The 15973-nt window shown below is 39.4% G+C and overlaps 1 protein-coding gene across 1 annotated transcript; it reads right to left on the bottom strand.

Moving 5' to 3' along the window:
* Positions 1-7319: 7319 nt before the first annotated feature.
* Positions 7320-10162, bottom strand: LOC111875655 (protein lifeguard 1). The gene is made up of 2 exons (XM_023872077.2): positions 10055-10162; positions 7320-9176 (listed from the first exon to the last, which is right to left on the bottom strand). The coding sequence occupies exons 1-2, from the start codon at positions 10067-10069 to the stop codon at positions 8793-8795; spliced, it is 399 nt and encodes a 132-aa protein (XP_023727845.1). The 5' UTR covers positions 10070-10162; the 3' UTR covers positions 7320-8792.
* Positions 10163-15973: the final 5811 nt, after the last annotated feature.

Genomic DNA, 15973 nt, shown 5'->3' with positions numbered 1-15973 from the left:
GGCCCTATCAGATCTTCTGAGTAGTATTGGGTCTTGAACGGGGTCTACTCAGCCTCGTGAGGATAACTGAGGAGATATTTCAAGGAAATAGCGGCTCCGGTCTAGAAAATCGAAATTAAGGGCAGTGGGGATTCGTTGCGCTGACCACGCGACACTCTATTCGCTAAAGTTGGCGGCAATGAATAAATATGCAAAAATAGAAATGTGTAGCATTGTTTTCTACGCGGTCCTTGTCGTATCAAGGAAGGTAGGCAATTAGTCCTTCCGAGAATTTCTTATTTTAAGATAAGGAATGTAGGATAACAATAAAATAGACATGAAAAAAATTAGAAATAGCAAAATTAGCGCTCGCTGTGCAAAACACGCAATGTTTCTGAAGATAACAAAGTACGGAGGACCTTCTGGAAAATTACAACGCAGGGTAGAGTTCGGTATATATTGAAGAACACGGACGCTTGTGTCACAGCTTACTCCTCACGGCACCTCTTTCAGCTTCTGAGGCAAACTACGAGATAGACATGGCAAAAGCAATGGTACGTAAAATACAGGTCTGACATTTAAATAACTGGAATTATTCTGCAAGTATTATGTGAGTGTGGTTGCTTTCAGAGTACTAGAATTTGGGCTTTATACATGCATTGAAATAATGCTCTCGAAATTATTTAAAATATTTTGTTTATGAACATTATCCATCATCCTGTTTTGTCTAAAACACCATCCTCTTTTTACGTATTTAAAAACACAACGTTTCGGAAACTGGATTCTGTCTCCGTCTTTAGACAAAATCTACATATTTGAGCCCACTGACAGAGGTAGTCCGTATTTCAGGACCTTTTTCTTAACCTACTCAGTTCGTTCTAATCGATAGATCTAGTCTATATCTCTTGATACCTTTATCATCACCAGATGGATTATACAAGTCAAGCACAGCACAAACTACCTGCAGAAAAAATTCAAACAAACAAAAACAAACTCCGTTGTTTTAGTCCGCAAGCGAACTATATCGACCGAGCGACCGCCGCTTGTCTGCGAAGTTAGTACCAACTTTAGCGGATAGAGGGTGTCGCGTGGTCAGCGCACCGGATCCCCACTGCCGTTAATCTCGGTTTCCTAGACAGGAACCGATATTTCCTTGAAATAGCTCCTCAATTATCCTCACGAGGCTGAGTGAACCCCGTTCCAGATCCAATAATTCTCAGAAAATCTGGTAGGGCCAGAAATCGAAGCCGGACCTCTGGATCTGTAGCCTGAAACTCTGACCACTAGACCATACAGGCGGTCACTATCTAGGAGAGCTAAAACAAAATATTAAAAACTCCACACGTCTGAGGCTTTGTACTAGAGAACTATCAGAACAGAACTCATCACGGGACAGAAAAACTATCTGTATGGTACCAAAACAAAGAACACTAACTCTATGGATTGGGTCTGAGTATATTCTACCTCAAGTCACACAAAAACATCCATTCTCCGAAACGTTGCGTCTTTAAATAAAAACAGGACGATGGATAATGACCAAAAACACTATAATTATATGAATGTACCAGCGTCACAAACTTTTAGATCTTACGCGAAATTATTTCCGAAATAATTTTAATATTTCGCGACGCGTGACATCTTCTCCTCTCTTCTGCAATATAAAGCTTTCTAATATGGGTGACAGTTCTCCACGTTCTACCCTGATGGAACCAGTAGGTTCCTTTGAAACGTTGGTAACGAGTATATACAGACATCACATTCCAGAAAACTGCAATCTTAACTTCATTATTTTCTCCTGTCATCACCGTCTACTAATTTGAATGTCGTTCATCATAACAGTAGGTTTTCCCAAGTAAGTTTTAAGACTGCCTCCACAGCCATCTGAGTCTCATCGTGTTGTTTCCGAAACCACGCGAAATACTGAGGTCATATGGGGCAAACCTAGTTTACCGGATTTGAGGTTCTCGTGATGCACATGAAGAACACGATATTCTGGATCCTAGCGTCACGTAGGCAGCAGAAATCCCGACATTTCGGAGGAAAATATCACCTCCATTTCCAGTATGGAAGACTAAGCTAGGGCGATAAACAGCAGAAGCAGGCGGCAAGCTCAATTCAGTTGTCCGCCTACCTCTGCTAGTTTCTTGCTTGGATTTCCTTTTGAACCTGAAAATGGAGGAAATGTATATTCCTCAGAAGCATCGGGGCCTCTACGAATTACATGCACTAAAACCCAGAAAACTACTTCTCACATTAGCAGAGCATGAATCTGTGCAATTGGAGCGTACGGAGAGAAAGAACCATGAAATTGTAAAATTATTTAAGTTTATCTCTGTAAGTTTCTCCGTAAGGACAGAAATATTTGAAGTGAGATAAGCACAGTAAGATTTTTCTGAGAATGCTTCTTATTTCTGTCGAACTTCTACAGAATACTAATGTCATGGGTGTAATTTTTTGAGTTGAGAAATTTAATTATAGAAGTTAGCATTAATAATAAAATTTTCTTTAATTCATACGTCTTTTTCAACCCTCGTCTAACTCCTCTATCCTGGAGGTGGAGACAGGAGGTGTGTCCGATAGGTCGGGAAAGATCTATTAGAATACAAGGCACCACATATTATAAGAATATATGTATATTTCTCTAATTGATTTTGAGTAAGCCTATATCAAAGTGCCACTACAATAAAGGCCAGGCCAACAGAAACACACATTCCTTCATTTGACCGATTATTTTAGACCTAGACTAGTGACCACCCAACTCTAGGATTGCAAATAAATTATAACATATATCAAATCACTCATACCTTCACGAGAAATCAATATAAATCACCAGAAATAGAATAATATGGTGTCTTGACCACCAGTAATGACCAAAGCATCGTTGCTGGCTATTAGTATCTCACTGGGGAGCCCGCGCCATAGCTCAAGCGGTTAGACGCTGGCTTTCCACGGCGGTGGCCCGGGTTCGATGCCGGGGTCTGGTCAAGTGAGATCTGTGGTAGACAAAGTGGCGCTGGGACAGGTTTTCTCCAAGTACTTCGGTTTCCCCTGCCAATCTTCATTCCACCAATTGCTCCACAATCACCCTCACCTATCATCTGGGGCTGGTACAATAGGCCAGAAGTGGCCGCAGTACAAGGGACTTAATCCCATTCCACTAGCAATAAAAAAATAGTATCTCACTGGCATTAGGGAATTGACTTTTGGAACTGTTGACATGTAAATCTCTCTTTGTCAGTTGCAGCACCGTTGAAATGCTGAATTACATTCAAAGAAATTAAGACCAATATAATCAGTAGAAGAGTTTTATCATCTGGGATATTAACGCCTTGTAGTCCACTGAAAGTCAACCGACGTTTCCGAGGAACATGTCACCTCCATTTTCAGGGTCGAAGAATAAGCAAAACAAAAAATCAACACGAAAGCAGATGGCAAGCTTGACACCAAATTTCACGCTGGGTTTACTCTTCGACTCTGAAGATGGAGGCGACATGTTCTCCCGAAACGTTGGTTGACTTTAACGGACTACACGACGTATGTTCCACAAGACAGAACTCTTCATAACCACGGCAGTGAGCATACACTACTACATACTACACAGCATAACTACTAAGTTAAAACAAACAACCTAACTTCTACATTTTTTTATCGTTATATTTGTCTGCGAACATGCAGGGCAAAGCGTACCACAGCAGAAGTAACGAATTTTGTGAGCTGGGCAAGGCATCTCTCGTTTTGGGGACCGAACCATTTATTTGTTTGGCTACAAGATTCTCAGGCATTTTTCTACTTCTGTATGAAATTACAATGACGCAACTTGCGATATATTACTTAACAAGGACATTTTCCAACATTTTTTGCAGGCTGTTTTTGTGTTAGTGTTACTGATAGCCCTAGAGCTACAGTTTACGGAGGCCGACCTTCTCGAAAAGCTAAAGAAGAAGAAGGATAAAGAGATTAAAAAGCCAGATCCAGAGCCACCTCAGAAGGCGGAGCCGGAACATAAGCCCAAAGAGAAGTGTGGACATAAACCTGAGGAGCACCGTCACGGAGGTTACGGTCACGGAGGCTACGGTCACGGAGGATACGGCCAATACAGGGATGGGCCCTACGGCTATGGACGTTAGTCTTCAATTATAGCAGCTTTATGACCAATGATATGCATGTCAAAACGCGGCAAGAGGACGCTTCTGATTGCCATACATGGCCTACGGTGAAATTCACTGCAGTTATTATGTTTCTGGACATTGTCTTTCCCCCTACTCTTATTTAAAACATACAGCGTTTCGGAGACTTGAGTCTGTCTCCGTCTTCACTCAGAATCCTGCCTCCGAAACGTCGTGGGTTTTAAATAAAGAAACATTTGAAATATACAGAAACACAATAATTGTATTAATGTACAAACGTCACAAAGTTCTATATCCTATTGTGTATTGTTTCTAAAAGATCGAAGTAATAAACACGTCCAATATGCTGCAAAGTTATATTCAGTATTTAATCACGTATATTACTCACACAAATAAAAGGACCTTAATCAATTTCTTCAATTTTTAACATTCATTCAGGGGCTCCTCCATACAATTCTTTAAATGTAAAGAACACGTAGAACTTAAATATGGTGGAGATACTTGGCACGGGTTCCACAACATGCAGGCGCAAAGCAGACGTTCTAATCCGAGTAACAGTAGCTGCAGGGAAGAATTTATTTAACTCTGTTCTACACTGCCATAATAATTTCTGAAATTATGGACATTTACATCCGAAATAAGACCATGTGTCACTGAAAAGCACCTTGGGAGGAACCAAGAGATTTTCAGAAATTAACAGAAATTATTATAAACATAGAAATTGAAGAAACTTTCTTGAAGCTAAAATAACAGATTTAAGCTACTTTATCTTTCAAAAACTTGAAGTCATGTATATATGTCCTTCTGTCTGCAGTCCAGTACAACTTGAAGCAAATAGGCGTAGCGAACTTCAAAGAACGCCATTGGTGATTCTGTGTACTACAGTATGGAATACTAACTACCATCAATACACAATTTTTAACTGTTAACTTTTACCGCCTTAACCTTCAGCATCTTGTTTTAATTTATCATGTTTTTAATTTAAACCTTTTAGGTATCATTTTAATTCATATCATTTAAGTACATTCAGTTAAAATTTCGATCAAGACTTATTTTATATATATTTATGTATTTGAATTAAGTCCGAAAACACAATAAGGATCTTTATTTAGTCAACTGAACGATAACTGCATGCAGTTCAGCAGCTTAAAGCCGAACACTGTACGCCTGATGATGGCCTGGCTCATTCATCAGTAATCTGTCAGACGACAGGTCCACAGTCTCTTCCAAAACAATTCCTCCACTTAATGCGATCTCAAGCTTTCTCCTTCAAATAAAAATATCCTCTTCTGTCCCCAAGGTCATCCAGCATCTTCTTACGTTTTCTACTTCGTCTTCTGGGCACTTCTATCCGCCCCTCCATTTTGTTTTGTCTCCAGAGGAAACATCTCGCATACATGGTATCTCTGTTTTTGGAAAAAGACTATCCAGGAAAAGTGATAATATGGTAATTTTTCCATTTGCTTTCACATCGCAGTACAACAGCCGTTCAAACCACTCTGGTCACGCCTGTTGCTATACGAACTTGAACCATCTCGAGCATCATTTGCTCTGTGCTTCAAGTCGCTGTTGATGACGCTGCTTCCGGCATCAGTCTATGGTTTTTGGTGTCTCTCTTCGTCTGATGCCTACCTTTTGACCTGTCCAGCAAGGGAGGCCCTGCCAGTAGCTACGCTACCGCTGGTATAGCTCTCAGGGTCCTTGGCATACTGAAACCCCCTCACCACGATAAGGTGGAGACGAGGGGGGAAGTCTGTATAGGTAAATATTAGTCTGATATAGGGGCCGAAATATGTCACGTCCATAAAAGCTTTAATAATACAGGTGTTGATATAGTAGTGTCTTCTTTGTTCTGAAATACAGAGTGTTGTTGTGTAGACGGTATATTCTTGTATGTTTTATATCTTATACAGGGAACTTAACCTGCTCGTATCAAGAGAAAATATCGCCAATGCCTTTATAAGTAATAGAGGCACGTAAATGAGACATCATTATATTTCTTAAAGTGAAGTTCTCATCAGTGATAATTGGAAGGAACTTACTATACATATTTAGAGTAGATAGTGCAAAATTAACTAAATAAGCAGTTAGATATTAACTTACGAAGACATTAATAATGACACAGGATATAGTTCGCCGTGCATGAGCGGCAACTTCTCCGGCATATGTGTTGTGCACATAATCTGCTCTTCAATAATGTAGGCGGGCAGCAAACTTAATTTTTCAGGATTGCAGTGCAGTTTCTTTCCGTGTACGAATTAAAACTAAAAACGTGGCCAACTTTGCCAAATTCGAAAATATCTGAGGAAACTTTCTGAGATACCAATACGATTAGCACCCACACAAACAGCATTGTATGAGTCTAAGTAACTTCAGGATAACATATGAACTGAAATTCTTAAGGCGATATATCAGCATTTCGGTTCCGTGGGATATGATGCCGTGTAATCTCAGGGTAGAATAGAAAGTCTCGCGGGAAAATTGGTGCGGATGTACGGAAGATGGTATCCGAAACGGCGCTACCAAACTAACAGACAAAACGGTCTCGCATCTCAGAAGTAATAAAGTTCTTCGCCGAGGGCTTTTACATTATTCTGTATCAGAGGATATAGTCCCATGTCTGCCAGAATTTAATATGTGTCTGTATACACGCGGTAGCGTAGCTAGTTAATGAGTCAGACATTACTAAATATATAAAAATATATAGATTAAGCTGGGCTGGATATATTATACTTGTGGAAAGTGGTAGGACAGTCAAGAAAGTGCTTGATACCAGACCTGAAGGGACTAGGAAAATTGGAAGGCCCAAACTGGGATGGGAGAATAGTGTGATCCAGGGTATCAGGGCCCTAGGAGTGAGGAATTGGAGGAATGTGGCTGTGCCTGGAGAAGACTGGCTGGAGACTCTGAAGAGGACTAGGATTCACAGAGGACAGACGAGCCAATGATGATGATTTTGAATGATGGATGCGTTTTGTTCCTCTGAAACTTTGGGTCAAAGAAGTGAACTGCAAGTGTGATATAGTTAGAACACTTGAGTCTAAATGTTTAGAACTTCCACTCAGAGTTTAATGGCTGAGGGACACCAGTTCAAAATTCTATCGCGGAAGATTAATAAACGAAATTTCTATACCACCATAGGGTGCGCCTTAGAAATACAATGGGTACAACAGTGTTTTACCCAAATCAAGAAGACACTACATAATAGACGAATATGCATTTCGTAACATTCTCTATTTTTTATGCTACATAGGTACAGGCTTACAGGCGAAAGCTAGATATAAAAGTACAAAACACAACACTGATCTTTTGTTTATTAAAATGCGAATATAATTTATACCTTAATACTATGAAGTACTAAGTTTTTGTTTAACAGTTTGAAAAATAAGATTTTTTCATTATTAATTAAATATTTCAGCCCCAACGAAATTGCAGTGAGAAGTGAACATATATCTTACAGAAAGCCGAACCATTAATGTTATACCAATATGTATTAAAGTAGTGTAAGGATAAACATAGACGTACAAACATAAACATAAAACAGAATGATTTCAATTATTCACAAAAGCATATAAGAAAAATTGACAGGAATTAATTTTACATTAACTGTTGCATCTATACATAATTGTGAATTAAAATAACTTGAAAGCAACAATGTTTTAGTTAATATGTAAGATTAAGATTAAAAATTCACCCCAATACAATTATTTCTATTTCAATGATAAAGATGTTCATATCATATTAGAAATACAGGCAACAGAGCAACAGCGCCTTAACTCATAAAAACTTCCATTCATATAAATATTTCACGTGTATTCCTGGAGTTAATCAATTCAAATCATAATGGCTGTTTTAAAATAATTTTTCTTGTCATCAAAAATGCCTGCGTTTTGCCCAAGACTCTATGTGTTCTGCATGATTCTCAGAAGAAACAGTCATCAATTCCCAGCACATAATTAATCAATCTTTATAATGATGGCAATGTGCTTTTCTTGTGAAGTATAAACTGAATTATTAAATACATTTTAACAATCGTGCCGCAAATTAATAATTTTTTTTCCATGAACAGCTAGACTAGTGAGCACCTCTTGGGCACCGGATACATTGCATGCTTGAAACAGACATACCAGGTTATGGACCAGGTTATGGTTCCCGACCTCCACAGTTTCTCTCACACATTCGTGCTTCTAAAGGGCAAACGTGTGCGATAACGTAGAAGTGAAATTACAGTACTGTTTTGAAATGATTCTTATACCTGTTCTATATTAGACAAGTCCATAGAGTTCCACCCAATACGAACCATCTGTTGCACTTCAGAGATAACGAGACGCGGCAGCAGAATGAGGTGTATGATAGAATGAATACGTAATATAAATCTGACCGCAGACCACAGTGGGAGTTCTTTCTTTGCCTACCGACAAATGTTTATCAGGAATGGGCGGCGGAGTTCAGAATCCAGCAGTGGTTCCCGACCTTGACACTGTTGGCTCCGGAGACTATCGTAACCGTCCACCAGTTGATAGTAAATTTTTCTTATCAATCCAATAATGAAGTACTTGTAAATAACACACACAGAACACATCTGAATTTTTTGACACAGTTACCGGTATTTATATTTGTACTTTTTACATATTTTTAGTAATGAATGGAAGTGATCGTATAAGATGCAGACACACACACGTTTCATTATCTTCCACCGGTATTCCCGTTATTATAAAACATGGGAATTCCTGGGTATACTGGTCCTGGCCCAACAGGATAGCCTCCCACAGGTAATCCTGGCCCAACAGGATAGCCTCCCACAGGGAATCCTGGTCCAACAGGATATCCTCCCATGGGGTAGCCCAGCGGATGACCCACGATTCTGGGATAAGGTTGTGCAGGGACTCCCGCAAAGTATCCTCCGGGATATGGGCTGGGGTATGATCCCATATAGACCCCGGGATAAGAACCTGGGAAGAAACGCATACCCACTTTGTCCTTTTGAGCAGCAGGTGGCGTGTTTTGAGAAGAGACAACAGCCATCATTGTGGAGGAAATGGCTATACACAGAACGACGACAAGGGCTCTCTGAAATGAAAATAAAACACTGAGAACATTTAGGCCCAACACAGAGGACGCAAGAAACTGTATAACGAGGGGTTTCTATTCATGCTCTTCACCGAATTTTGTTAGAGTGACGAAACAGAGGGGCAGGAAAGAGAAGCGAACTATAGCACGAATGGTGGAAACGAAAAAGTTGGCAGTTGTCTTCGGAAACTTCGAGGGAATAGACAGAGATGTAAGAATGAAGACTGAGTTACTTGGCGTAAGATAGTCTTCAATAGTGGCATGTTTTCAACATGGTATTAAACTTTCAGTTTCCTTAATAGCATGAAATCTCCGAGCTTGGTGAGTAATTTTAAGTTTCCCGAGGAGGACCCTGCAGGATAAAGTCGGCCCTCCACTGATCCTATAAATTTTCATGAAGCTAATGGAAATGCACTATCATCAACAGCATCAACAATTTGTATTTCCGTACTTGCAGATTGCTTAACGACACTGTCAACCTTCGGGCCATACGGCGTTGGAAGATAGTTGTTCTTAGAGGGACTGAGATAAACGACGAAGAATCTAAGACGGGATATACAGAGAACCTACCGAACAAAAATCAGAAGTACTGCGCTTGAGACAACTTGCTAGATAACAATAATAATAACAGAGCGATGAGACTTCGATTCAAAAGCTGAAATTTCTGATAATATATACGAATATAATTTTGAAAGATGAGATCTTGTTATATTTTTGAATGGATATGATAAGTGATGCAACAGGTTGGAATAAGCAAATAAGCGTAAATTAAATGAGCAATACCGGTTTACTCCGGATAATAATTCATGCTGTTTCCATGTTATTTGAACCCGGACTCCGGCAGCATATTCTTGCACACTTTTCAATTTTATACTTACTGAATGTTTATCCATTTGGGAGATTCTGTTTTTCTTCACTGTATACAATTTACGTAAATGAAACTCCTTCCTTCTGTCTTCAAATTCAAGTCACTACTGACAGTCCCTGTGGTAACAATCTTATCATTACACGCACGGGCCTTGTCTACTGGTAGTTGGACAGGTTTCACAAGTATTGAGCAAAATGTGGCAGGTCATATTTGTGTAGAAATACAGGGTGATTCTGATAACACTGAGGAATAACCTTCATAGTGTGCAACCTGTTGTGTGTCATAAATAAGATATACAGAGTATGCAGTTTACACAACAATATTCTGTATTTAAAACAAAGAAGACACTAGTGGATCGACATTTGCTTTTATTATGCTTTTATAGACGCGTCTGTAGAAGCAGAATAAAAGCAAATGTTGATACAGTAGTGTCTTCTTTGTTTTTAAATAGAGAATATTGTTGTGTAGATGGCATACCTTATATACCTTTGTATATCTTACTGAGGAATAACCTTTTTATGTTTTCTACAGGTACAAAATGATATTACTACATTAGTTTCGCTTTGACACAAATGAAATGCTGGGTTTGACTGGTGGATATGAATCTTACTAATATCTAATGTAACTGTTATATGACTCAGTTACCAAAGCCTAGCTTATGAAAGTATGAACACGTTATCTAGAGGCTGCACGGACCACCACAGAATCAAATGAATTATAAACGCGAAAATATCTCTTTTTACACGACTCAGGAGAAGGAAATACTGAAGGCACAGAGAACAAGCATTGGAAGTGGTTTGTAGATGACACGGTAAGCGGAAAAGCCACATATACACATTTGGGGCGAAGTGCAGTGACTACAAACTACGAAAAAGAAATGGATGTTGTTCTCTATCGCGTAAGCGAAGCAAATGGGTGGGTACTGCTAACGGTTCTTCTTCTAGGATTTGTTGATTACTTCGCAATCATCCAATCATACGTTTTAAACAAGAGAGAACATTCATATTTCCACTTGTATGGGTGTGTACGACTATTAGACGGGGTTTAGATTGGTTGATCGTATTTGTCGCACTTACACAATCAACTCGTAACTACAAGTAATATAGCGATATCGCAGAGCCACACACTATACATTTCACTGTTACACACATGCTAGGGTTCTCAGTTTTCACTAGTCGCATCCTGGTAATGGATTTCAACAAGGTAATTATACCATATGAAGTCTTCTTTTCATAGCCACACTCTTGCAACCCAACGAACTCGTTTCCTTCTCTTCTCAATCCTCTCGACTGCCGTCTCAAAAGACCCCTTTCAATTATTTCCTTAATTGGCCTGGAATACTTGATATATATCCTCGGTAAGGACGAAACAGAAAACACCATTTCCATCGTTATAGCCTCAAAATACCTCAATTGTTGCTTGAGTATTCGTTGCCGAGGGAACATGTTTATCGAGTCGTTCCTTAACAATGAACGTCTACCCTGGCTCCGCTATTCCGGCTTTCATGCGTCATGTCACAATATCTTTATTTCGAGTATCACATGACGGCGTTACTAAACAGAAGAGGTCAGTGTTAGATTGATCGTGGAGGACCAGTAAAACTTCCACTAATCTGTAACAAAATTAGCCTGCCACCCATTTACTGTGCGTCTATCTGTGGTCATGAGATGGCCATGTCACAAGGAACACAATTTCTAATAACCGTCATACATAAGATTTACAATCAATGGCAGGAAAATTTCTGTTTACCGAAACTCGATAAATGCAAAATATTTCAGAGAAATATATTGACATTTTACATTTTATGAAAATATAAACATTGCAGATATCGAAAGTACGTGTAGGAGTAAAGTTTTCTAGGTCGCAACGCCGCGTAGTTCGGATGAAGTCCGGCCTTTCGGAGGAATACATCGCCTCCATTTTCAGAATCAAATGAGCAACGCAAGAAATCAGCAACAACCAGGCGGTAAGAAGAGCAAAATTAGAATGGAAAATGAAGTCTGATATACGGCAGTTTCGACCTTGAAGATTGGAGGCGGAATGTTGTTCCGAAACGTCAGACCTATCCCTTCACAGTCCTCGGTGTGAGATTTTCAAATCGAACTTCCTCTGCTTTCTGAATTACTCTCTGCACAAATTACACGTGACTCAGCAACACATGCTATCATTTGTTATCACATTCTGCTTGCTAAACGTAACTCCCAAGCTGAGTAATTTTCCTTCGCTTTTCTACGTCTAAGGACGTGCAGGTAGAATCAGGTTCCACAAAACAGTTTCTGTAACTACAGACAATGGCGTGGTAATTCAGTGTGCGATGTTAATACGCATATTTACATAATGCTGTAGTAAAGGGGAAGTAATTTCTCATTACTAGGAAAAGAGGAATCAGAGCTATATTATATTGGAAAAGTCTGAGAACTTTCTCCTTGCGAGACTTGAAACTTTGGTATTCACACAAGACACTTCTTCGACTTCATACGAAAACAATAAAAAATCAGAGGAGTGTAAACCGTTGCCTCATATTCAAATGCACACCGTCGCCCTTCGCTTTGTTTTCTCAGCGTGAATAAAACAGCATGGTACAGCGACTGGCCTGTTTCCATAATACAGGTTTCTGTTTCGAGACTACGAAAATGACGCAGGACGTTAGGAGAGCTATGAATGGCAAAATGAGGAGAAAGAGATCCCAGATTGCGCTATCCGGCCATGTTACAATAAGAAACCTGCGAACTGAATTTATACACTTCACTGGGGATTTGGCCTATTATCAGCTCACCGTAATAGACCGAGTATATTGTTTTGACGGGGGTGCTTAGAAATTCTTTGCAAGTAGAGAATGACGCAAGGAGATCGGGGATTCACGGGATTTATTAATGTCTGCAAGAAGACGTCGTTAAACCGTCGTTAGACATATACAAGCTGATAGCTTATCGAGAGCAGACAAGATGTATGTCATGCGACAGCCGGAAACGCATTGTCATCGCTATATCAGCATATTCCAGTACATGGATTTCGATTTCATTTCAGACCATGCTGGGCTATTTATATCCTAGATTCGTGCCGCACTAAGATGAAAATATTTCAATACATCGGTTATTTATGTGGAATTATTCTTTTAAAGTCAACCATTTTAATTAAGTTACTACAGATAGATTACAGATGCCATGAATACATATGAAGGAGTGGAGGTAAAGCTCCACCATTCTTGACCTCGGCGCTATATGGAGGTGAGTGGTTAGCTTCATGCCCCTGCCACTTTACGCCCGGTACCCATTGAGTACAAGGCTGGGTGGGCTCCAGAGCCGGTCTGGACGTTGTAGGGGAAGAAAAATATCGCACTGCCAAGAATCGAATCCAGACCGTCCAGCCCGTCGATATGCCGACTCGCCTTTCTTCCGACTCCTTATATTGTAAAATAACTTACTTGCTTATGGAGATGAGCCCTTCTTGAGGAGAAGCCAAATCTACAGCTACTCAAGAATTTCCCAGCATTTTATGGAACCCGAAGGTTCATTACCGTGTTCACAAGAGCCCTCCACAGGTCCCTATCCTGATCCAGATCAGTCCAATCCATACCATCCCATCCTATCTCTTCAAGATCCATTTTAACATTGTCCACCCCCTTACGCCTTGGTTTTCCTAGTGGTCTCTTTCCTTCTGGCTTTCCCACCAATATTCTATATGCATTCCTCTCCTCCTCCATTCATGCTACATGCCCTGCCCACCTCATTCCCCTTGACTTGATCATTATAATTAATAAAATAACTGTATCACCTAAAAATCATGTTTCTAGTCGCACCTACTTAGAAATGAGAATGCAATATATCGCATGTTTATTTGTATTTGGTTCACTTTATAAAGACAATGTTATATGTTAAATATTACGTAGAAGCACAGCATTTAAAATCTAATCATACAGAATCCCCAATTACTATACCGAAATGCACATTCCTTCATCGCGTAACATAAAGCCTAATGGATTTCTGATATTTTTACGGAGTGGCTGTTTTGAAGCTCGAGACTTGTGACACATAAGATAGTCATCTGTAAACATTCAGCGTCGTCTGTATAAATAGAATGAAACCTCCCGAGTCTGACACAAACGGGAGCCAGAGATTGACGTGAAACTGTACCGGCCACAGCCATGAAGATATTCCTACTGGTGAGCAGTAAATAATAGCACATTATACTTAGAAGCAAGACTCCATAAAATTTCACCGTCGTAGTTGCTCTTCACAGCCACATTTGCAGACACGACAAATAACAGGATTATGAGAACGGGACTGAGTTATAATTTTTCATATCTGAACTTCCAAGAAAGTAAACCAGTGAGTGAATCAGCAAGCAAACGAAGATCTTATGAAGTATATTTTATGACCTGCAACAGTATTTCAGAATAAAATATTTCAATCACATTAATTACTAATTAATTACTAACTTGATCCTTTTTAGGTCGAAATATATTCTCCAGCAGTTTGCTCTCATTAAATCTAAGACGCTGGTTGCTTGAGAAATGTATAATTATTAAAAAAGCTAATTTTGAACAACTAAATAAAACATGAGCGGTATTCACATACCAGGAAGGTGCATTATTTCTAACGTGCTTGTGTATCCCGCTAGGTTTCAGTTTTGCTGATGGCAGTGCTTGCGTTCGCAGACGAGGTTCGTGAGAAACGCTACAGTTACGAAGGATTACAGGGCCGTTCTGTATATGGCAGACCTCATTATGGAGGAGGATATGGTCACCACGGATATGGTCACCATGGACATGGATATGGCCACCACGGATACGGTCACGGAAAACCTCAATTCGGATGATGAGATCGATTTCAGTAACGCATTACGAATCACGAAACGAACATGTATTGTGAATACTTAATAAAAAGCGTAATCCAATACTTAACTTTGTCGTTTGAAAACTTCCATGAAGTTCAGTTTCGTGTGTAAAAATATCGGAATACATTAATAAATAAATAAATATAAAAGTAATAAATAACACAATGAAACTCAAGCTTATGAGTTCATTGTACGATGTACGAAATTTAACTGAGAAAATATCTTTATATTAAAAAAGCACATAAAAGTATTTACATCTCATTAAGGTAACTTTAACCTTCAATTGAAATATGGTTAACCTTTAACGAAATTCAATGTAAATAATTACATTTCTTGTGATGCTTTTAATACGGTAATGGGAATTGACTTCACTTGAGTTCCGAAGTTCCAAGGGAACCGCAGTGTGACCAGAAGAAGACTCAGAAGACTTAGTGTGTGACATTACACGTCCTATAGTTACAGTAGTCTTGAAAGTGTAAGATCTAATTGTAGTTACGACTGATGAAGATCCAATAAACCGAGTCACCAATCCAAAACCGCGTCTTAGTCACTGAAACACGTGACAATACAAGAAATACCTCTGTACAGCCCAACTGCTTCCAGATTTCTGATTTTTGCAGAGTTTCATGACAAACTGTGACTAATTTGCAAATTATTTATCAATGTATACGAATTGTTTTTCTTGCTGCCGTGACGATTGTCAACTGTTTCCTTAGTACAAGATACGGAAAGAGCGAGTCCGATTATTCGTTATTGCGCATGCGCTCACCTACTCGCGCAACAGGCAGATCGTAGCAGCCAACATGGTTAAGCACTTAGTGAAACGGAAATCCCGTAAGGCACATTATCCTATTTCGGTTTCGTTTCGTTGATTGTGTAATAGCGCGTCTTTTCTATCCCGAAGAATTTGCCAGATTATGATTAAATTTTATGATAAATAATGTAGGCAAGGCTGCTCATTTATTGACTATACCAAACTAAAATTTACAGCCATTTCATTAAATGATATACAGTCGATAGAAGGATAGCAGAAAATGTTTTAAAGAGACAATGCCCTAACTCAGTTAAAGGGCCGCGCCATAGCTCAAGAGGT

Source organism: Cryptotermes secundus, unplaced genomic scaffold, assembly GCF_002891405.2.
Source record: "Cryptotermes secundus unplaced genomic scaffold, Csec_1.0 scaffold342, whole genome shotgun sequence".
Taxonomy (NCBI): domain Eukaryota; kingdom Metazoa; phylum Arthropoda; class Insecta; order Blattodea; family Kalotermitidae; genus Cryptotermes; species Cryptotermes secundus.
This window is presented reverse-complemented; position numbering and strand designations above follow the sequence as displayed.